At 48.3% G+C, this 22,516-nt stretch overlaps 1 protein-coding gene across 5 annotated transcripts in view; it reads right to left on the bottom strand.

Annotated features, from left to right (window-relative positions):
• The window catches only part of foxp4 (forkhead box P4), a 620,454-nt gene that overhangs the window by 72,217 nt on the left and 525,721 nt on the right, over window positions 1–22,516 (bottom strand). For all 5 annotated transcript variants that reach the window (XM_072480228.1, XM_072480226.1, XM_072480225.1 and 2 more), the window contains 2 exons: window positions 4,551–4,638; window positions 2,067–2,150 (listed from right to left, as the gene is read on the bottom strand). In XM_072480228.1, the coding sequence (XP_072336329.1) occupies window positions 2,067–2,150; window positions 4,551–4,638 (172 nt within the window). The remainder of the gene's footprint in view (window positions 1–2,066; window positions 2,151–4,550; window positions 4,639–22,516) is intronic.

Here is a 22,516-nt window from a genome sequence, read left to right on the forward strand (position 1 = left end):
TCCAAGTGCTCTTCAGGATTGTCAAAGTATCCTGATTTTTAAGGCTCTATCTTTTCCAGGTGTCAGTCATGGCTTGGTGGATACCACTCTCTTGCCCCAAGTCCCACTTCAGGCACTTAGATAAAGTCTAGATTAACACTCCCCGCGCAACAGCGAAAGAGCACTGCAATACTTGGGCATGCCAACTTGAAGATGAGATGTTAAACTGAGGAGCTAACTGCTCTCTTGGATGGATTTACCTGACCCCAAGGTGCTCTTGAAAGAAGAGCAGGGGAGTTCTCCCAAGTAACTTGCCTAATATCTCAATCAACATTACTGAAACAGATTGGCTGGACTTGATCAGATTGCTCCTTATGGGAGGTTGTTGCACATCCAGTGGCGACACTTTGAAAGTACTTGATTGACTCCAAAGTACTTTGGAGTGCCTGCGTTAGTGAGTGGTGTAACAGAAATAAAGTCCTTTCGTTATCGACCTCCAGGAGTAAGACACAGGCAGTGGATTGCCAGAGCGTACGATTGACTTCAATGTGGTCGTGTTGACTGGCTGTCGGGGAAGGTGGCAGTTTCAATGTTCCCGTTCTCCGTGATCTGGCTGAGTGACCCGATTCCACTCATAGAAATTAATCAAATTTCTATTCAGTTCATATTTCTCAAGAAGCCAGGAGAGTTGGAGGATTGTTTGGAAAGGAGGAGAGAACGTTGGAGAGTGAGAGAGAGGAATAGAGAAGATGAAGGTAAGAAAGAGAATGGCAGAATAAGAGAGCTGAGGAACGAGGAAGTGAGAAAGAAATAGAAAGGGAGGAGACGTAAGAGGAACTTTTTTTAAAATTTAGAGTACCCAATTATTTTTTTTACCAATTAAGGGGCAATTTAGCGTGGACAATCCACCTAATCTGCACATCTTTGGGTTCTGGGGGTGAGACCCACGCAGACACGGGGAGAACGTGCAAACGGCCACACAGACAGTGACCCGGGGCCAGGATCGAACCCGGGTCCTCGGCGCCGAAGGCAACAGTGATAACCACTGCGCCACCTTGCCGCTCGGAGATGAAAGAGGAAATTAAATAAAGGGACAAAAGGGGAAAGGTAAGGAGCGACAGGGGGATGAAGAATAGAATAGCTTGAACCAAGCAAGAGAAGTGAGAGAGGAACAGAGAGAGAGGAGTTCAAATCGTTTGGACAGGTGAGTAGAGTAATTGATGACAGATTAGTGCTACATGCTTCAAGATAGATGGAACAGGACATAAAGAAAACCAAGCATTGGTTGGACTGTATAATAGGTACTTATTTACTAATTTGATAATGAAAATCATTTTGTTCCATCCTTGTTTTTTTTTCCAAAGCTCAAAGATGAGATTTATTTATTTTAACACAACTTGATTGTAGCCCAAGTCAGACTGTCTCTTGTGATATAGCCCAGCTTGAAATTGTATTAATGTATCGCTCCTTCATTTATGTTACACTAAGTACGGATGATCGTTACCAGCACACTTTCAGTGACTCACTTTATGCCGTTTCTTCTGGTCTTGCTGAATTTACATTCAATAAATTGTGCACATGTTTAGTGAGACACGTGAGTCAGTAAAATGCAGCTCCCAAGATATGTTCTGCACCACACCATCCCAAACTCTTCAACGGCTGAAGGATCTGCCTTGGCTCAATGCTGGCTCGCTGCGCTCTCAGTCAGAAGGTCACAGATGATGTCTATTGAACGAGACACCATGGCCCTGCCTGTCCCTCGGATGGAGGTAAAAGGTCCCATTGCACTATTTTGAAGAAGAGCAGGGGAATTTTTCCAATGTCCTCGGCAATATTTCCCTCAACCAATATCACTGAAACAGATTATTTACACATCATTTCAAGGCTGTTTGTGGGAGCTTGCTGTGCACAGATTGGCTGCCATGTTTCCCACATTTTAACAGTGGCCACAAAGCAAAAGTAGTTCATTGGCTATAAAGCACTTTAGATGGGTCTGAAGCGCTGAAAGATGCTACAGAAATACAATTCATCCTTTGAAAGTTAATAAGAGGTGTGGTTTAGATTGGAACTGCAGCTGAAACACTTACAGGTTGCGCAAAGGGCTTCGGATCTGATGGCCTCATGTGCAGGTGAGCCATCATGGCCTGAAGACGCTCGCTCTCTTTTGACAGCTGTGGACATCAAGAAAGACTGACTTCAACCCAATTGCATTGAGCATTGATTAGAGCTATGTTCGCACGTGATCATCCAGAAAATGGGAGCTTTTCAAACGTTTTATGAGGTTTATCTCTTAGTTGGACAAGGATATGTAGTTTAAAGAGGAATATCTGACAGCTGCAAGTCCAGGGATTGTTCAATTCCTTGGAGCAGCTGTTACTCCAAGCTAACATCCATCGTCCCCACCCTGCTCCATCTCACCCTGTCAGAATATCCTTCAATGTATTTCTCCCTCGTATGTTTATCCAGCTTCCCTTTAAACTCATACATACTCTTCACTTCAACTACCCCCTGTGATACCTCATTCTCACCACTTCCTGGGTAAATAGGTTCCTCCTGAAATCCCCACTGGATATATTTGTGACTGTCTTACATTGATGGCCCTGAGTTCCAGATGCTTCCACAAGTGTCACGTTGAATTTTAACACCAAAAACAGGTGGTTTGTGATTCGGGCAGATATTAAAATTCTAAAAATCACTATCCTGACCCCAATTCGCCTCCGACCCACCGATGATGAGTTTAACGGGAATGGGTAAACGGTGAGCTGCCAATCTGCTCCCAGGAAGCATGTTGGCAATTTAAATATTCTAATGAGGCAGGAAGCCTCTGCTTTGCGAGTTTTACAATAATTGGTCACGTTTCCCGGGCCTGAGATAACTTGACAGCTGAAAGGAGATGATGGCAGCTTTCAGGAAAGGTGAAGTGCCTTTTCAGCACTGCATGTGGGCTGGGAGTAACTGAAATGCTTCTCCAAGGCACCCCCCTCCCCCAACAGGTTCCCCTGCCCCATCCTATCCCATCAGAACCTCAACATATAAAGGCCCTCAGAATTAAGCCCCACCCCCTTTCAGCCCCACCCCCACCCAGCCCCACAGGGTCTCGGTTCAGGCTTCAGGGCTTCCCAGAATCTAGGATTAGAATCCCCCGGGAATGGGACTCTGCCTGAGATTGGAGGGATCAGACCCCATCCTTTGGAGTCAAGGATTGGATTTCCCACCGTCACCCAGAACCAGGTCCCTCACCATCATGGACTGGACCTATCTGGTCTCACGGCCTGTTCCGGAGTCAATCAGATTGATTTTCAGGCAGGGAACCTGACAATCACAGTCGTCTCATATGGGAGGTTTCCCATTGGAAACCCTTCCACACAATCCACCACGTGTTAACATCTAGGCAATGCTCTCTGCGTCAACACAATCAAACAGTTCCATCAAGTTGCCCCTCAGCCTTCATCTTTCTCTGGAAAAAAGCATCCCAACCTGTTCAAACGTTCCTGATAGCTATAATCTCTTATTCCCAGAATCATCCTTGTAAATGTTTTCTTTCCCACCTTCTCCAGTGCCTCTATATCCTTATTATAGGGTGGAGACCAGAACAATGTGCAGTAACTCTCAGTGTCAGTCCTGTCAGATGATCAGCGCATTGCTGGACAATGTGGAGATGATGAGAAGCTAAACAAAGAAAGAAACATGAAAGACACTGTGTGCTGCAATGAAGGCCAAACAGCTGAGCTGTGAGATCGCGACAGCTGAAGATTCACCCAAACGATATCAGGAATGTGGTTGCACTTACAAAGGCAAGCATGAAAAATCAGATCAGAGGGTCGTTCGCCTGTGGAATTCTGTTCCCCAGAGAGAAGGAAAGGCCACTGAACATTTTTAAGGCTGAGTTAGGCGGATTCTTGATTGACTAGAGAATGAAAGGATACAGTGGGGTAGACAGGAAGGTAGAGTTGAGGCCACAGTCAGATCAGGGATCATCTTACCAAATGGTAGTGCGGGCTCGAGGGGCCGAATGGCCTACTCCTGTGCCTGATTCGTATGTTTACATGTTCAGGGTATCAAACTGGGACTTTCTTCAATGGAACTGAGACGATTAAGGGACGCTCTAATTCATTGTTGGAAATGTTTTAAATTATTTGAATGTTCTGTGAGGTTCCTGCCACTGGACAGCAAGACAGGAACAAAAGGGGTCAGATAAAGGATTATCACTGGGAGAATGAGAGGAGGGCTGAGAGGAATGCCTTGCACAAAGGGTTAGAACACGGGATGTTTTATCACAAGGAACTACTGAAGAAGAAACTGGAACATTTTTAGAAGGAAACTGAAATAATATTCACAAGGAAAAAAAATACAAGGACACTGGGCGGGTAAGGGCAGAGAAATGGGATTGGACAAGGCAGCGCCAAGTGAAGGACTAATTTTGACAGACATGATGGGCCGAATGGTCTCCTGTTCTGTAATTTTTATGATTCCATGAGGTACATTTTCCCTTGAGCAAGGCAGAATGGTTCAAGGTTTGCCCTTTGACATGGGGTTTGCGAAAGATCCGAGTGAAAAATATATATACCAACCTGAATTTCAAGTTGTTGTACAACTTGCATCTGAACCCGACACTGGGCTGTGCTGCGATCATCGAGCGCGTGCTCGTTGCTGAGGTGCCTAGCAGGGAGGAAGAAATCATAACTTGAGAATACAAGTAATGAATCCATACATTTCGCCACAGAAGTGGCAGCAGGTACGGCGATGACTGTTAACAAAATAAAAAGAGGTCTTTATACTCTCTCCCATCCTTTTCTGTTTTAATTGTTCAGGTGCCGAGCCTGCAAGGGTCCTCTGGACAATGAGCGTTTCCTTGATACACGTCCAGCTCAACCTTTGAACCGAGAGCGAGACAATGGGTGCACTGGCCTCCTCTGTGATCTATCATTCTATGATCCCACGATAACAATGTCAATACTCCAATGAGGAAAAAGAATTGGTAAAACTGAAGCTGTCAAAAATCCCAGGCCGGCTCAATATTGAAATCCTGATTCATCCCCTCAGTAGTCCTGGTCTCATTCTGATGTGGACCGGTGAACTCCTGCCAATTGAAAGAATCCAAGCTCGGTGACAGACCGATATTACAGAATGACGCATAATTCAGAATTAAACACACAAATCGTCATTGAAGTCAGAGTGACCATCAGTATGGCTGGTGTGGATCTTGAGTCTCATTAGTGCAGGAGGGGACACATTGCCATGGTTAGGGATATGATCCATATTTTGGGTTGAGTGGAAGGAGCTTTACTCTGGGCAGGGAACGTTTGATGGGGACAGTGTAGCTCAGGGTTTGTCAAGTGCGGGTCGCGTCTCGCAGGTGGGTTGCGGACAGGTGTTTGGAGGGTGCAATGGGCCGCGCAATTCCCGCGGTGGTCCCAATGGGAGAAGTGCCCAATGGCCGCTACGGGCTTTTACACTGAGTATGGTGGCTGCTGCCACCTTTTAAATGAAAAGAAATGAGGTTATGTGCAGTCTTCTGGTCAGAAGCAGCAGCAGAGAGCAAATCACGTGCCCTGCATGTACACTTGACGTCAAGGGCCCTCCATGTATATGCTTTTGGCGCCAAATCATGCAGCAGTGTTGCTTCCATTTTCTAGCTGCTGGAAAGAGGACTGTGTAGATGGATCATTTTCTTAAAAGTAAGAGACAGCCAGAGACTCAAATGGGCAGTGTATCTACTCGACTGGATCTCACTACAGGATTTGCTGGAGAGAGCAGCTCAGGAGAGTCCAGGGCAGGCACAGCAGTGCTAATGTTAGCTCCGTACAGAGCTCCAGGGCCTCTGGTTCACGAAGAAGATAATTCATTCGGGAACAAATCGGTAGAAAGATGAATTCTTGAGGTGTGGTTTTGTCAATTGTGCCAATGCAGATAAGGATGCAAAGCCCATGTGTGTTATATGCAGGAAGTGCTGGCCAATGAGAGGAGGAGTTTCAGATTTTGGAAGAGATGTGGTGGGTGAAAATGTGCTTTTGAGGTTGAGACCCCAGAGTCAGTTATTAACTTACAGCTGACTCCAAATTAAAAGTCTGCACTGCTGTACCTGACCTGTGATACCACATTAAAAACACGCCAAAAGCCCATGAGGCTGTCAGCGTTCTGGAGTAGCATCTCTCAGGAGTATCCAGTGCTGAGTAAAACAGCATTTTGCTGCTATTGCCATTCATGGCGACCTATATCTGCGAGGCTGGATATTTCTTTTTCATGAAGATGAAGATGGCACAATAATAATAATCTTTATTGTCACAAGTAGGTTTACATTAACACTGCAATGAAGTAACTGTGGAAAGTCCCTAGTCGTCACATTCCGGTGCCTGTTCGGGTACACAGAGGGAGAATTCAGAACATCCAAATTACCTAACAGCACGTCTTTCAGGACTTGCGGGAGGAAACTGGAGCACCCGGAGGAAACCCACGCAGACACGGGGAGAACATGCAGACTCCGCACAGACAGTGACCCAAGCCGGGAATCGAACCTGGGACCCTGGCGCTGTGAAGCAACAGTGCCACCAATGGAACTGACTGAAGTCTGCACCTGATATGCCCATTGCCCTCTTCCACTTTGAACTTGATTCAAGTGAGATTGTGAGGACCAAGCAGGCTCCCCTTTCACATTAAAGGTAAACAAATGTGACAAAGCCAGGAACACATTATATAATAATTGTTAATAATCTGTATTAATGTCACAAGTAGGCTAACATTAACACTGCAATTAAGTTACTGTGAAAATCCCCTAATCACCACAGTCTGGCGCCTGTTCAGGCACATTGAGGGAGAATTCAGAATGTCCAAATCACCGAACAAGCACGTCTTTCGGGACTTGTGGGAGGAAACCGGAGCACCCGGAGGAAACCCACGCGCACACGGGGAGAGCGTGCAGACTCCGCACAGACAGTGACCCAAACCGGGAATCGAACCTGGGACCCTGGCGCCGTGAAGCAACAGTGCTAACCACTGTGCTCCCACATTTGGAGTTTACAGTTCATATTTGGGAGAATGTTTCAATGAATTACTGACCCGATTGTCTCCAGTGATTTAACAATAATGGAATGAGCTTTAAATTAGTTTATTTCCAACAGATATTCTGAATTTTTTTGTCTGTGAAAACTATTTTAGAAGCAAATTCTATTTATGAAGGTGTGTTTGCGCTCAGTCGTGACCTTGGCTGAACCCGTTTTGGAATTACCAAGAGCATTGTCACTGTGAAATAAATAAGGAGTTGCTCAGTATTACAGAGCTTTTCTATTGCTGAGAAAAAGGGCGCGCTGGTCTTATACTGATCAGGACAAACACAAGAATGCCAAATTTCAAAAACTCCCAACAATTTATACTTCAGGGGGGGAAAGGGTGCTAATTAATTTGCAAGCCGACTCTCATTGCTAAGGAGAAAGTAACAGGGAACTATCAGCTCCCCAAGCTGCTAGGTAATTTTTTTAAAAGGCGCAATGCTTGAACATATCCCTTTTGTTCTGTGTATGAATATATACATACGTTTGTTGTGTAGGATGGTTTTTAAAATAAGGTCGTTTAGTTTTACAAGTGGGAAGAGATGTAATATTCAATTGTTCAGTTGTTTGGTGTTTGACTGAGTGTGTCTGTTGATTCTTTGTTCTGTGTGCTGTTAGTCAAGCATGACATTTCAGATGCACCGCAAACAAAACTCCTGCACACTTAGAAACGGGTGTGTCATCTCTCCATATCTCCAAGGTATAAAACAAAGCGCACTGCTGTAATTTGTTTCCCCAAGAGCATGTTTGAGGTCTGGCTCTCAAGCCACCTATCACACGGAGCACAGTTGCTTGAATGTCTTCTGGAGATATTTTATTTTAAATTGTTTATTATAATACTTGTTGATATATTTTTGGGGGGAGATGCGGGTTATTTACTCGTGATATTTATGGGCAACATTTACAGTGAAGAGAAACAGGGCAAACTAATTACCATGCCTGTTATGTCCTGATTATTTTCAGGGCTAGGGAAAATCCATCCCCGGGAATATCCTGTCACATCTGGTATGAATTTGATAATCGACTGATGTGGGACTCCCACTCACAGTGTGTCTGACCTGCACTGTCAAATTTTGCAACTGTTTTGAGATGGCCCATTTCATCAAGGATAATTTATTTGTGTTTTCCTTCAGAACACTGGCTGATTGCTTGGGCAACACGGTGGGATTTCTGTCGAAAATCTTTCCCTATCCTTTCTCCCGCCCCCTCACCCACCATCTGCGACAGCGGTGACTTCATAACAATGATCTCATCTGAGATTCACGGGGGAACAGATAGCTTTCCTCCATTCCTGCTCAGGATTGATGATTAAAACAAATAAGCATGACCTCACCCTTCCTCTCAAACAACATTGCAGAGCTCCTTTGCCGTGCATAGTATGGAGACTTTATTCCATTACGTTGAACAATAGAGCACTGTCTGTTGGGAGCATGAGAAATCAACCCCTGTTCTAGCCCGGTACTCCAGAGCAACACCACACCACGATGACTCAGCATTCTCAGTCCTACCAGGAGTTTTGTGTGTGTGCGTGCATGTGTGTGTCTCTCTGTGCCTGTGTATGAGTCTGTGTATTTGGAAGTGAAACAGAGAAAGGCTGAATATCCTGGCCCTTTCCACTATCAGCTGTGAGGATTTGAAGAGATATTCTACGTCTATTCCCGCTAGTTTATGTAAAAGGGCTTTTTACAGACCAACTCTCCTCAAATGAGAATTCACATGAGTGTAACCAGTAGTCCAATGGATCACTGCACTGCCCAATGTTCTACTGAGTCAGACAGCCGACAAATCTCAGTCCTTTTCTTAATTCACGGATGTGGGCATTGCTAGCAAGGACAGGAATTATTTTCAGTCCCTAACTGCCCTTCAGAAAGTGGTGGTGAAAAACTCCTTGAACCGCCGCAGTCTCTGTGGTGGAGGCACACTCACAATGCTGTTAGGGAGGGAGTTCCAGTGAAGGAACGGTGATACATTTCCAAATCGGGACGGTGAGTGGCTGGGAGGGGAACTTGGAGATGGTGGTGTTCCAATGTGCCTGCTGCCCTTGTCCCCTGGATGTTGGAGCAGACAGATTCATTTGGAGTCAGTTACTCTCAATCAGGGCAGGATTAAGGCAGCGACAATCGGCTATTCTGCAGCTGGATTAGCGAAGAACAATGATCTAATGGTCTCTTTTGGAAGGTGTGTGGCGAATGTATTACTGCTACCATTCTCCATTGTATTGTATTGTATTATGTTGATGCCCTTGTGGGCTCCGCCTATTGCTCCACCCCCTCGGAGGAAGTATATAGATCTGCAGCCTGTAGGCGGCACTCAGTACAGAGCAGTCGCAGGCAGGCACAGTTCTAGCTGGTTAAAACCACTGTTCACTTCAACTCTCCGTCTCGTGTGAATTGATGGTCGCATCAAGGTGTGAATTGTATCTGGATATGAGGAGGGACAGCATTGGGCTGAAGTGTGATCTCCCAGTGTCACACAGTTTACACTCACTATCTATAGCCCTCCATAGTGAGAACTTAGATTGTCAAGCAACCAACTTGATTTTCTGAACATTGCCATCTACTTTCTCACCTTGTATCTGTTTCTTCTTAACTTCCAATCTGTACACTTACTTCTCTCCCCACCTCCCTCCTAGTTGCAATCAAAACTCAGTGCGCCAGTTCCTACTCCAGCTCATCCCTCACAATTATCTGACTCACCTTCCTCATGTTGTGTTATTCACCCTGGGGTAACACGGACTGCAACAGGATGCAGATGAACTGTAAAGCATACACCAAACGTAGGCGTTGGTTCAATACGACTTATTGAACTTCTGAAACAATGCACACAGCTGGCTGTGAGTTGACTCTCTACTACTCTAAGTGTACTAACTCTAACTTACTAGACCAGGCTAGCTCTGATCCACGTGTTGAAGGTGCTGACTGATATATACACCCTGACTGTCACTACAGTTGTCACCAGTGGAAAGAGGCGGAGTGCTGATGCCTCGTGTGTTTTATAGTTAGAAGCCCCCCTCTGGTGTTTTGTCTGGTGATTGGTTGTGTTCTGTCCTGTATGTTGATTGGCTCACCTGGGTGTCTGTCACTGCCTGCTTTTACCTCATGATGTGCATGGGTGCATATTATGACACCTCAGTCTTAGGAAGACATGAAGGGGAGGAATCTATTCAGCCCTTCCAGCCTGTTCTGCCATCCAATTAGCTTATGCCTGATCTGTACTTTAAACCCATCTACCTGCCTGTCTGTAACCCCAGAAATATAGAACCATAGACTGGCTCTCTCTTTGACACCTCACCTTCCTCAATTCCCCCACCATTTCTCTGTGGCCCTGTAAATAGTTTTGCTTCAGAAAGTGATTCAATTTCCTTCTGCAAGCCATGTTTGAACAAGCAGTGCTTTCCGCATCCTAACCACTCACTGTGTAAAAATGTTTTTCTTATGTCCCGTTTGCCTATTTTGCCGCTCCTTCAAATGCATATCCTCTGGTTACATAAGAACATAGGAAATATGAACTGGAGTAGGCCATTCGGCCCATCAAGTCTGAACCACCATTCAAACAGATTGTGCTGATCATCTACCTCAATGCTACTTTTCCCCACTTTTCCCATATCCCTTCATGTCATTAGTATCCAGGAATCTATCGATCCCTGTCTTGAACATGCTCAATGATTGACCTTCCACAGCCCTCTTGGGTAGAGAATTCCAAATATTCACCATCCTCTGAGTGAAGAAATTCCTCCTCATCTCAGTCCTAAATGGCCTGCACCTTATTCTGTCACTGTGTCCTCCGGTTCTCGACCCATCAGCCAGGAGAAACATCCTGGGTGGGATTCTCTTATCCTGAGGCTAAGTGATGACGCCGTCGTAAACGCCGTCGCATTTCACGACCCACGCCGCTCCAGCTGCCAATGCCGGCGTCAAATGGGCGCTGCGGGTCTGTGCATGCGCACTCCGACCGGCGCTAATGCGCGCATGCGCAGTGTCTCCCCTCTCCACACCGGCCCCGTGCAACATGGCGTAGGGCTACAGGGGCTGGCGTGGAGCAAAAGAGGCCCCCAGCCCGAGAGGCCGGCCCACCGATCGGTGATCCCCGATCGCGGGCCAGACCACAGTGGAGGCCCCCCACAGGGTCGGAGCCCCTCTCACCCCCCCCCCCCCCCCCCCCCCAACCAGGCCACCCTTGGATGCATGCACGCCGAGGTCCCACCCGGTAAGACCACACGTGGACGGCGCCGGCGGGACTCAAATTTTTTGTGCGCCCGCTCGTCCCATCCTGGGCGCAGAATCGCCGGGGGGGGGCCGCGTAGAGCGGCCTCCGACCGGCGCCGCGCCAACAGCGCCGGCACCAATGTCTGCTCGCTGGAGAATCGGCGGACCAGCGTCGAGGTGGCGTCGCGCAATCTGCGCCCGGCCCAGCGATTCTCTGGCCCGGCGTGCGCTGAGAGAATCCCGCCCCCTATCTGCATCTACTCTATTGAGCCCTGTAAGAATTTTGTAAGTTTCAATCGGATCTCCTGAAATTTATTAAAACTCTAGAGACTACAGGCCCAGTCTCCTCAATCTCTCCTCATAAGCCGATCCCGCCGTCCCAGGTATTAGGCTGATGAACCTCCAATATACTCCCGCTATGGCAAGTCCATCCTCCCTTACGTAAGGAGACCAAGACTGTGACACAATACTCCAGCTGCAGTCTCACCAATGCTCGATACAATTGCAGCAAGACATCTTTACTCCTGTTATCAAAAAGGCCAACATTCTGTTTGCCTTCCTAATTGCTTGCTGCACCTGCTTTCAGTGATATATAAAAGGTAAGAGAGAGGCACAAATAGACATTGGACCATTGGAAAATGTGGCTGGAGAAGTAATAATAGGAAACAAAGAAATGGCAGAGGAACTGAATAGTTACTTTGCATCAGTCTTCACGGTGGAAGACACCAGTGGGATGCCGGAGCTCCACGAGAATCAGGGGGCAGAGGTGAGTGCAGTGACCATCATTAAGGAGAAGGTTCTGAGGAAACTGAAAGGTCTGAAGGTGGATAAATCACCTGGATTGGCTGGACCACACCCTAGGGTTCGAAAAGAGATAGCTGAGGAGATTGTGGAGGCATTGGTAGTGATCTTTGAGGAATCACTGGAGGCAGGAAAGGTCCCAGAGGACTGGAAAGTGGCTAATGTAACACCCCTGTCTAAGAAGGGAGGGAGGCAGAAGACGGGAAAATTATAGGCCGGTTAGCCTGACTTCGGTCATTGGTAAGATTTTAGAGTCCATTATTAAAGATGAGATTGCGGAGTACGTGGAAGTGCATGGTAAAATAGGACTGAGTCTGCACGGCTTCGTCAAGGGGAGGTCATGTCTGACAAATCTGTTAGGGTTCTTTGAGGAAGTAACAAGGAAGTTAGACAAAGGAGAACCAGTGGAAATGATTTATTTAGATTTCCAGAAGGCCTTTGACAAGGTGCCGCAGAGGAGACTGTTAAATAAGTTAAGAGCCCATGTGTTAAGGGTAAGATCCTGGCATGGATAGAGGATTGGCTGACTGGCAGAAGGCAGAGAGGGGGGGATAAAGGGGTATTTTTCAGGATGGCAGCCAGTGACTAGTGGTGTGCCTCAAGGGTCTGTGCTGGGACCACACCTTTTCACAATATACATTAATGATCTGGAAGAAGGAACTGAAGGCACTGTTGCTAAGTTTGCAGATGATACAAAGATCTGTAGAGGGACAGGTAGTATTGAGGAAGCAAGGGGGCTGCAGAAGGACTTGGACAGGCTAGGAGAGTGGGCAAAGAAGTGGCAGATGGAATACAATGTGGAAAATAGTGAGGATATGCACTTTGGAAGGAGAAATGGAGGCATAGACTATTTTCTAAATGGGGAAATGCTTAGGAAATCAGAAGCACAAAGGGACTTAGGAGTCCTTGTTCACGATTCTCGGAAGGTTAACGTGCAGGTTCAGTCGGCAGTTAGGAAGGCAAATGCAATGTTAGCATTCATGTCGAGAGGGTTAGAATACAAGACCAGCGATGTACGCCTGAGGCTATATAAGGCTCTGGTCAGACCCCATTTGGAGTATTGTGAGCAGTTTTGGGCCCCGTATCTAAGGAAGGATATGCTGCCTTGGAAAGGGTCCAGAGGAGGTTCACAAGAATGATCCCTGGAATGAAAAGCTTGTCGTATGGGAACGGTTGAGCACTCTGGTCTGTATTCATTGGAGTTTAGAGGATATGGGGGGATCTCATTGAAACTTACAGGATACTGCGAGGCCTGGATAGAGTGGATGTGGAGAGGATGTTTCCACTTGTAGGAAAAACTAGAAGCAGAGGACACAATCTCAGAATAAAGGGACAATCTTTTAAAACAAGATGAGGAGGAATTTCTTCAGCCAGAGGGTGGTGAATCTGTGGAACTCTTTGCCGCAGAAGGCTGTGGAGGCCAAATCACTGAGTGTCTTTAAGACAGAGATAGAGAGATTGTTGATTAATAAGGGGATCCGGGTTATGGGGAGAAGGCAGAAGAATGGGGATGAGAAAAATATCATCCATGATTGAATAATGGAGCAGACTCGATGGGCCGAGTGGCCTAATTCTGCTCCTATGTCTTATGGTCTTATGGACTCATGAACAAGGACACCAAATCCTTTTGGACATCAACACTTCCCAATCTCTCACCATTTAAGAAATATTCAGTCTTTCTGTTTTTTCTACTAAAGTGGATAACGGCGCACTTATCCACATTACATTGCATCTGTCATGTTCTTGCCCATTCAATCAGCCTGTCCAAATATCCTTGAAGCCACTTTGTATCTTCCTCACAAATCACGGGCGAAATTCTCCTACCCGCCCCGCCACATTTCTGCCCCGATCGGCCGGCGGGAGTCTCCGTAACACCGGCTGGTCAATGGGGTTTCCCATTGTGGGGCAGCCCCCACACCCACGAAGAAACGCGTGCAAATCACTCTGGACCGACCTGGAGTAAGTCCATGGTGATTCTGTGATTTCTAGGGGGCTAACAGGGCCTCGGAGTAGTCCTCGCAGGTCCAACTGTCGATACGGGGCCCTGCACCTCCGGTCGGGGGTCCGCGCATTCGCACGGCGGCGGTCTTGGTTGGCCGCGCAGCGCGACATGACCCACCCACACCGCGGACCGGCACTAACAACATAGGCCACCCCCCAGATCGCGTGCGCCCGCTGATCGGTGGCCCCCGATTGGATCTCTGGCTGTCCCCGCCCTCCCCCCGGCGACTGGGTCCGCAGCCGCCACGCCGAGTGCCTGCCGGGTGGAACCACGAGAGAAGCACGCCAGCGGGAACTCAGCCAGTTGACTTTGGAGAATCGCCGCAGGGGCCTTTTTCAATGGCCCCCGACTGGCGCCGCGTCAACTGTGCGCGCCTGATTCGCGGGAGTGGCATCGTACCCGATCGTGGGTATGACGCCCTTTCTCCGCCCCCACGCCGAGCGCGATTTCGCCGCGAGGCTCGGAGAATCCCGCCCATTACATTTGGTCCCCATATCCAAATCATTGATAAATATTGTGAACTGCTGGTGCCGCAGCACTGATCCTGTAACATCTTCCTATCCTGATAATGCCATTTATTGATACTCTCTGTTTTCTATCTGTTAACGATTGTCAGTCCTGTCAGTACATATTGTTTTATTATAAATTTAGAGTATCCAATTCTTTTTTTTTCCAATTATGGGTGATTTAGCGTGGCCAATTCACCTACCCTGCACATCTTTGGGTTGTGGGGGTGAGACCCAAGCAGGCATGGGCAGAATGTGCAAACTCCACACGGACAGTGACCCGGGGCCGGGATCGAACCTGGGTCCTCAGCGCCATGAGGAAGCAGTGCTAACCACTGCGCCACCACGCTGCCCCTAAGTATATTACTCCCAATGAATCCCATGTTTACTAACTTCCGGTGTGGGACCTTATCAAAAGGCCTTCTGAAAATCCAAATACACCACATCCATAGGTTCTCCTTTATCAATGCTATTAGGAATACCCTCAGGAAACTCAAACAGGTTTGTCAGACATGATTTCCTTTTCATAAATCCATGTTAGCTCTGCCCAATCATATCATTATTTTCCAAGTGTCCAGATTTCACTTCCTCCATAATAGATTCCAACATGTTTCCTACTTACGGACATCAAACTGACAGGTCTGCAGCTCTCCGTTTTCTCTCTCCCTCCCTCATTTGCTACTTTCCAATCTGCGGGAAACTTTCCAGAATCTGTAGAATTTTGAATTATAACCACCAATGCAGCCACTACCTCTTTAGCCGCCTTTCTTAGCCACTCTTTATCAACTCTTCCACCAATGGGAACACATTTTCCTTATTTACCCTTAATACCTTTACTTGACAAAAATCTCCTGCCTTCCTGTAAATTATCCGCCAATTTGAGGTGAAGCACACAGAGGGTTAGGTTATCAAACTGCGTCTGGCTGTAGTTTCTTTTATTTGTAACTGTCTAATCATTTTAGTCAGAAGAAAAGATAAATGTGTGTTTACATCATTTCTTTCCTCAGCTCAGCCTCCTTTTATCACCTCCTAGTTATTTTTCAATCCTCTCAAGTGTCAGAGAGTTGGCAAACACACAAACACGCTCCTTTGATGTCTTTTCTACCATCCCAGCAACAAAGGGATCTAATTGCAAATGAGCTAATTAAAGTAAACCGGCGACGGAGCGTGAAAACAATTTGTATGACCCTCAGCGCTGCTCGCTGTTGCTGTGAGGCTCACCGCTCACTAGACAGGGCTCAACCAGTCAGTCGGTGAAGAAATTAACCATGTCTTTAGCTCCAGCGATGGCTCTGCCCACCGGCAGACCTTCGCTCACTGTGGGATCGCCGAGCTGCCGTTTAGAGCATTCAGGCCCAGGTGCAGCCAAAGGCCTAAGCCGGAGGAGTAGAACCGTTGGCCTCCACTGCCCCTAAACCCCTCGGGATCTCTGCGCCCTCCAATTCTGCCCTCTTGTGCCTCCCCAATTCTCGCAGTCCCAACATTGCAATGACTCTGTCTCTTTCACTCTCTCTTATATCATTCCCGCTTAACCTTTCTCTTTGGACAGGCCTTTGGTCTTCACTCCCAATATCTTCTTATATTGTTGAGTGCCAAAGTTTTCTTCGGTAATACTTCTGTGAAGGGGCGTGGAATGTTTTACTGCAGCGGGTGCTATATAAATGTACGTTATTGTTGTAGGCCAAATGCCCCAGGCCAGTGACACTGGGTGGCCTCACTGCTGTGCTGTGAACACACGGGGTTTCAGAAATATCTTTGGGACAGATCCAGAATTCGGCTGAGATAACTATGGAGAAGGAGGAGGGGGGGACATGTGGTACTAATTGGACAGCACTTTCAGGGAGTTAGCTCGCTTACGATGGGCTGAACAGCCATTTTCTGGGCTATCTGATTTGATTCAAAAGGTTGGAAGATGTAAGCTGGCTGTTAATTCACGTGTGTACATAGTTATAATCACCTCAGTCGCTCCTGTCTCTCCTTTCTCACTCATTTATCAACCATGCAACAGCGACTGCTCATTTACCTCTTCCCCTCCTGTTCCTCCTTGCGTTCTCACCAACCTAAACTCCAGCCTCATTATTAACACACTCTTTCTGAAAACCCTCAACACAGATCCCCTCACCTCCTTTACCCTTCCTTTCCTCAGCAACCAACAATGTTTTCGACCCCAGCATTCAGTCAACAGGCCTTAACTTTTGCTGCTCTTTTTAACCCTGGTAGTGCCGTTCAGCTCTTGGTGAATTACTGAGAATTCTTCACTGAAACAACTAACACAAGTAATCAAGCGGACAGAACGGGGTGGAGAAGGTATCTGTGGAGAAGTCTCTTTGTGCTGGATCCCAGCAACATCGCCCTGATATCGTCCCTGGAGTTCTTCCTGCGTTGACTGAAATCGGACATTGGACTGGCACCTGGGAGTTGGAATCCATAGAGTCCCTACAGTGCAGAAGGAGGCCATTCAGCCCATCGAGTCTGCACCAACCTGCCGAATAAGCACGCACATAGTCGTGCCCCCCCCCCCCCTCCCCCTCCCCCTCCCCTGCACGCCCTGACTTACAGATGTTTGGGCACTAAGGGGCAATTTATCATGGCCAATACACCTAACCTGCAAATTTTTGGACTGTGGGAGGAAACGGGAGCACCCGGAGGAGACCCACGCAGACACGGGGAGAATGTGCAACTCTGCACAGTCACCCGAGGCCAGAATCGAACCCGGGTCCCTGCCGCTGTGAGGCAGCAGTGCAAACCACTGATCCAGAGGAGTCTCTAATACAACCTCTCTGCACAGATTCTTCATGGCCAACCATTGCTCCCTCTTCAGGAGCTGACAGAATTATTCTCTTCATCTTCTCTAAGCCATTTCAGAGTAACTCGAAAGGTTCATTTTCTATTTTATACATTTTCCTCTCCATAACCACTTTAAATGCGTAATTTAATCAGCTACAATGAACCTCTACTGGGTATAAATAGTGCACTTCACGCCTCATCTGATCAGCCCAGGGTTGGCCTGGAGTCTCCAGCGATGAAAGATTAAACGTGGTCTACCTGATATGTTTTAAGGAGCATCTTAAAGGGGGCGAAGGGGCTTTGAGAGGTTTAGGGAGGGGATTCCTGAGCTCAGGCCCAGGCAGCTGACTGATGCCGCAAACGGTGGAGCGATTAAAGTCAGGGATGCTCAAGAGTCCAGAACTGGAGAAGTGCAGAGATCTCGGAGGGTTGTTGTGTTGGAGAAGGTTACAGAGATAGGGAAGGCCAAGGCTATGGAGGGATCTTAAAGAAAGGAATTCAAAAACAATAAACTCAGGCCAAACATACAACTTGAATTCTAATGGCCAACAGTCTGATTGCATTTAAAAAAAAAATAACCTGCCCTTCCCTCCCAATTCCCAGAAATCCTCCCCCCTTTCGTTTGGAATTTATTTTTTTAAATATAAATTTAGAGTATCCAATTCTTTTTTCCATTAAGGGGCAATTTAGCACGGGTAATTCACCGACCCGGCACATCTTTTTGGGCTGTGGGAGCAGACACGGGGAGAATGTGGAAACTCCACACGGACAGTGACCCGGGGCCGGGATCGAACCCGGGTCTTTGGCGCTGTGAGGCAGCAGTGCTAACCACTGCGCCACTGTGCTGCCCCAGGAATTCCTATATGTGTGTGACATTTGTTACAAAACCCTGCTCCCAATCTAATCCAATTCGGCAAACCTGCTACAAAGTCAGTGGGAGTCAGTTGACAATCCTTCAGTAAGAACTTAAACGATGTAAACGCAGTTTTCAGAAAGTCAATCTTTTAAGGTTGCACAGAAATTAACGCCAGGAGCCCCAGCAACCAATGAATCAGGCAGTGGACTACAGGCAATTGGGTTTAGCAAGATGGCAGAGTATATCGGGTGAATCTGAATGTCTCGGCCTCACTGCGTCATATCACCAGGTAAAGTTAACCAGAGGCTGCAACAGGGAGTCCCTCCGCCAGCGAACGGACAGAGAATTCTGGCCAATATTTCAGTTAGCGAGTAGTTGACCTAAGGAACAGGCTCTTGACCAAGATGGCGGCGCTAATTAGTGTTGGCTTATTCTGCTGAAAATTCGACAGATTTCTTTCAGTGAATAACAATTTCAGATCCATTATCTCAGTATTTTGAGACATGGCGTATAGTGAGTGTAACGGGCTCGGGGGAACAGCTGAGCCCATGATTCCCAAAGGTCTCCACCACTGGGGGTGTTGCTCACCTCATGTCTGCGTCTGTTGGAGACCCATTGATGGAAATTGATCACTGTGATTTATCACTAACTCTATTATCATTGCATCATGCGACTACTACAGTGTGTACAACACAGTGAGGCCAAGACACACTCTGCCGTGTTGCTAAACCCAATCTGAATGCTCTTTTCTAATTGCCTGCAACCCGATGTCTGATTCATCAGTTGGTGGGGCCCCTGGTGTTAATTTCTATGCAATAGAATGATTTCTGGAAAGTGAACTACATAGGCCCTGCTTTATCTTCATTCAATAATTCTTACTTTCCAAAGAACCATTTTCAAAAACCACATGGTTACCAGCAACTGACAGAGTACAGCAGCTGAGTGCTAGGGTGTTCTTACGATATAAAACGTTGCTGCCAATACAAACTGCAGAAAGAAAGACAATGACAATGGACAACAGTTAATGTTGCTTACAGAGGTCCCGCCCGCTGCCTGTCACAAACCCCGCCTCATCACAGCTTAGGGAGGAATAAGTGTCCATCAAGCACTAAACTGACCAGCAAAGGGCCTTCCCTGGCATTTATGACTAAGGTTTGGAAAGCCCACGCCCCCAAGAGCTTCCGACCAATCAGAGGCTGGCATCTCCCAGGGGTCATGTGTCAGTGAGGGAACCTTGACCCAGAGATAGTGCGTTGGGGGTCATGGGGTGTCATTGGGGGGGGGGGGGGAGGGTGTCATGGGGGGGGGGGGAGGGTGTCATGGGGGGGGGGAGAGGGTGTCATGGGGGGGGGGGAGGGTGTCATGGGGGGGGGAGGGTGTCATGGGGGGGGGAGGGTGTCATGGGGGGGGGGAGGGTGTCATGGGGGGGGGAGGGTGTCATGGGGGGGGGGAGGGTGTCATGGGGGGGAGGGTGTCATGGGGGGGGGAGGGTGTCATGGGGGGGGAGGGTGTCATGGGGGGGGAGGGTGACATGGGGGGGAGGGTGTCATGGGGGGGGGGAGGGTGTCATGGGGGGGAGGGTGTCATGGGGGGGAGGGTGTCATGGGGGGGGGGTGTCATGGGGGGGGTGTCATGGGGGGGTGTCATGGGGGGGGTGTCATGGGGGGGGTGTCATGGGGGGGGGTGTCATGGGGGGGGTGTCATGGGGGGGTGTCATGGGGGAGGTGTCATGGGGGGGTGTCATGGGGGTGGGGGGTGTCATGGGGGGGTGTCATGGGGGGGGTGTCATGGGGGGGGTGTCATGGGGGGGGGTGTCATGGGGGGGGGTGTCATGGGGGGGGAGTGTCATGGGGGGGGTGTCATGGGGGGGGCTGTCATGGGGGGGGTGTCATGGGGGGGTGTCATGGGGGGGTCATGGGGGGGTCATGGGTGAGGGGGGTTCATGGGTGGGGGGGGTCATGGGTGGGGGGGTCATGGGTGGGGGTGGTCATGGGTGGGGGGGTCATGGGTGGGGGGGGTCATGGGTGGGGGGGACATGGGTGGGGGGGGTCATGTGGGGGGGGTCATGTGGGGGGTCACGTGGGGGAGGGTCACGTGGGGGGGTCACGTGGGGGGGTCACGTGGGGGGTCACATGGGGGGTCATGGGGGGGTCACGGGGTGGGGGGGACACGGGGTGGGGGGGTCACGGGGTGGGGGGTCACGGGGTGGGGGGGTCATGGGGGGGTCATGGCAGGGTGTCATTGGGGGGGGTCATGGGGGGGTCATGGGGGGGTCATGGGGGGGTCACTGGCCAGCAGGGGGTTGGAAGTAAGGGTTGCCTCTCAGGGGCCCCTCTCAGCCCCCATTCCAAGGCAGGGTCCCTTACTGAGTGTCTTTAAATGAGGGAATTGCAGCCCACTCTGCATGGAAACCCACAAGCTCTCCCAACAGAAGTTGATTTTCAAGCTCCCCACATGGCGACTTGCCCACCTGTTGCAGGGTGAATACCAGCAGCAATGGGATGAAGTCCTTCAGGGAGCTCTAACCACTAACTACCCCTTAATGGGCATCAGGACAGGAAGGCGGTCGATGAGCTTCCTTCCCCAGCCTTAATTGCGCAGAGGCGGGAAAGGCAGTGGGGTCCTCAGCCACCTCCTTTCTTCCTGATTAAAAGCCGCCCACAACACCACCTCCCCACCCCCATCTGGCCAGCGGGGAACCATTAACTGTTAAAGCCCACCCATTGGCTGAGTGTGTGTGTCTTTGTGTGTGAGTGTTTCAGTGCGTGAGTGTAAGAGTATGAGAATGTTAGTGTGAGAGTTTGTGAGAGAGTGTGTTAATGTGAGAATGTGAGTCTGTCAGTGTAAGGGTGCAAGTGGGAAGAGTGTGTGAGTGAGTGTGAGTGTGTTAGTGTGAGGGTGAGTGTGAGAGTGCATTAGTGTGAGAGCACATTAGTGTGAGGTGTGAGTGTGTTGGTGTATTAGTATGAGTGTGATAGTGTGAGTGTAAGTGCGATCGTATGTTAGTGTGTTAGTATGAGAATGTGACAGTGTGAGAGTGGGTGAGAGTGAGTGTGTTAGTGTGAGTACGATTGTGAGAGTGAGTGTGTGAGGGTGTGTTAGTGTAAGAGTATGAGTGCGAGAGTGTGGTAATGTGGGGGGTGTCAAACAGAGTGCGAATGTGAGAGTGAGTGTTAGAATGTGTGAATGAGAGTGTGTGAGAGTGTTATTGTTAAGTATGGGGTAATGAGAGAGTGTGAGATTGTGTTAGTGTGTGAGCATGTGAGTGAATGTGAGAGTGTTAGCGTGAGTGTGTGGGTGTGAGTATTAGTGTGTGAGTGAGTGGGAGTGAGAGTGTTAGTTTCAGAGTGTGAATGTGTAAGTGTGTTAGTGTAAAATGTGAGAGTTTGAGTGTGAGAGTGTGAATTTGTGAGTGTGGGTGTCAGAACATTAGTGCGTGGGTTTGATTGTGACGCTGTGCAGGTTTGAGAGTGCGTGAATGTGAGAATGTGCATGCTGGTGTAAGGGTGTTAAGTGTGTTAGTGTGAGAATGTGTGGATATGAGAGTGTTAATGTGTTAGTGTGAGAGTGTGTGCGAGTGTGTTAGTGTGAGAGTGTGTGGATGTAAGTGTGTGAATGTGGGAGTGTTAGTGTGAGAGTGTTAATCTGAGTGTTAGTGAGACAGTGTGAGTGTGGGAATGTGTATTTGTGTGTGGGCGAGTATGTGTAAGTGAGTGTGTGTTGTTATGAGTTCATGTGTTAGTGTGTGTGTTTTGGTATGTGTGTGTGCCGGAGTATGAATGTGTATCACTGAGTCTGTGTGTGAGAGTGGGTGTGTAAGAGTGAGTGTGTATATGTGAATGTGTGACAGCGAGTGAGTGCATGCGGTCCAAATGTTTGCTCTGGAGTTGGGTACACAGAGACAGGAGAATGTCTCGTGGCCCTTTATAGCTTCTATGCCAACTCATTCCAAATCATGTCTCCCACCCACCACCCTTTGCCCTTACCCCTTACATGCCAACTCACAGAATCACAGTATCTTTACAGTGCAGAAGGAGGACATTCAGCCCATCAAGTCTGTACTGGCTCTCTGAAGGAGCATTCTACCTAATCCCACTCCCCTGCCTTGCACATTCTTTTCAGATAGTAATCCAATTTGCATTTGAATATCTCAAACAAACCTGCCTGCATCACCCTCTCGGGAAGTCTGTTCCAGACTCCAATCGCTTTCTGGGTGAATCTTTATTTTTCTCACATCATTTTTACTCCATTTGCCAATTATTTTGTATCTGTGCCCTTTAGGTCTTGGTGATCTCTTCAGTGCGAACAGTTTCTCATTATTTAACCTGCCCATG

The sequence above is a fragment of the Scyliorhinus torazame genome, chromosome 17 (genome assembly GCF_047496885.1).
Source record: "Scyliorhinus torazame isolate Kashiwa2021f chromosome 17, sScyTor2.1, whole genome shotgun sequence".
In the NCBI taxonomy this organism is placed as follows: Eukaryota; Metazoa; Chordata; class Chondrichthyes; order Carcharhiniformes; family Scyliorhinidae; genus Scyliorhinus; species Scyliorhinus torazame.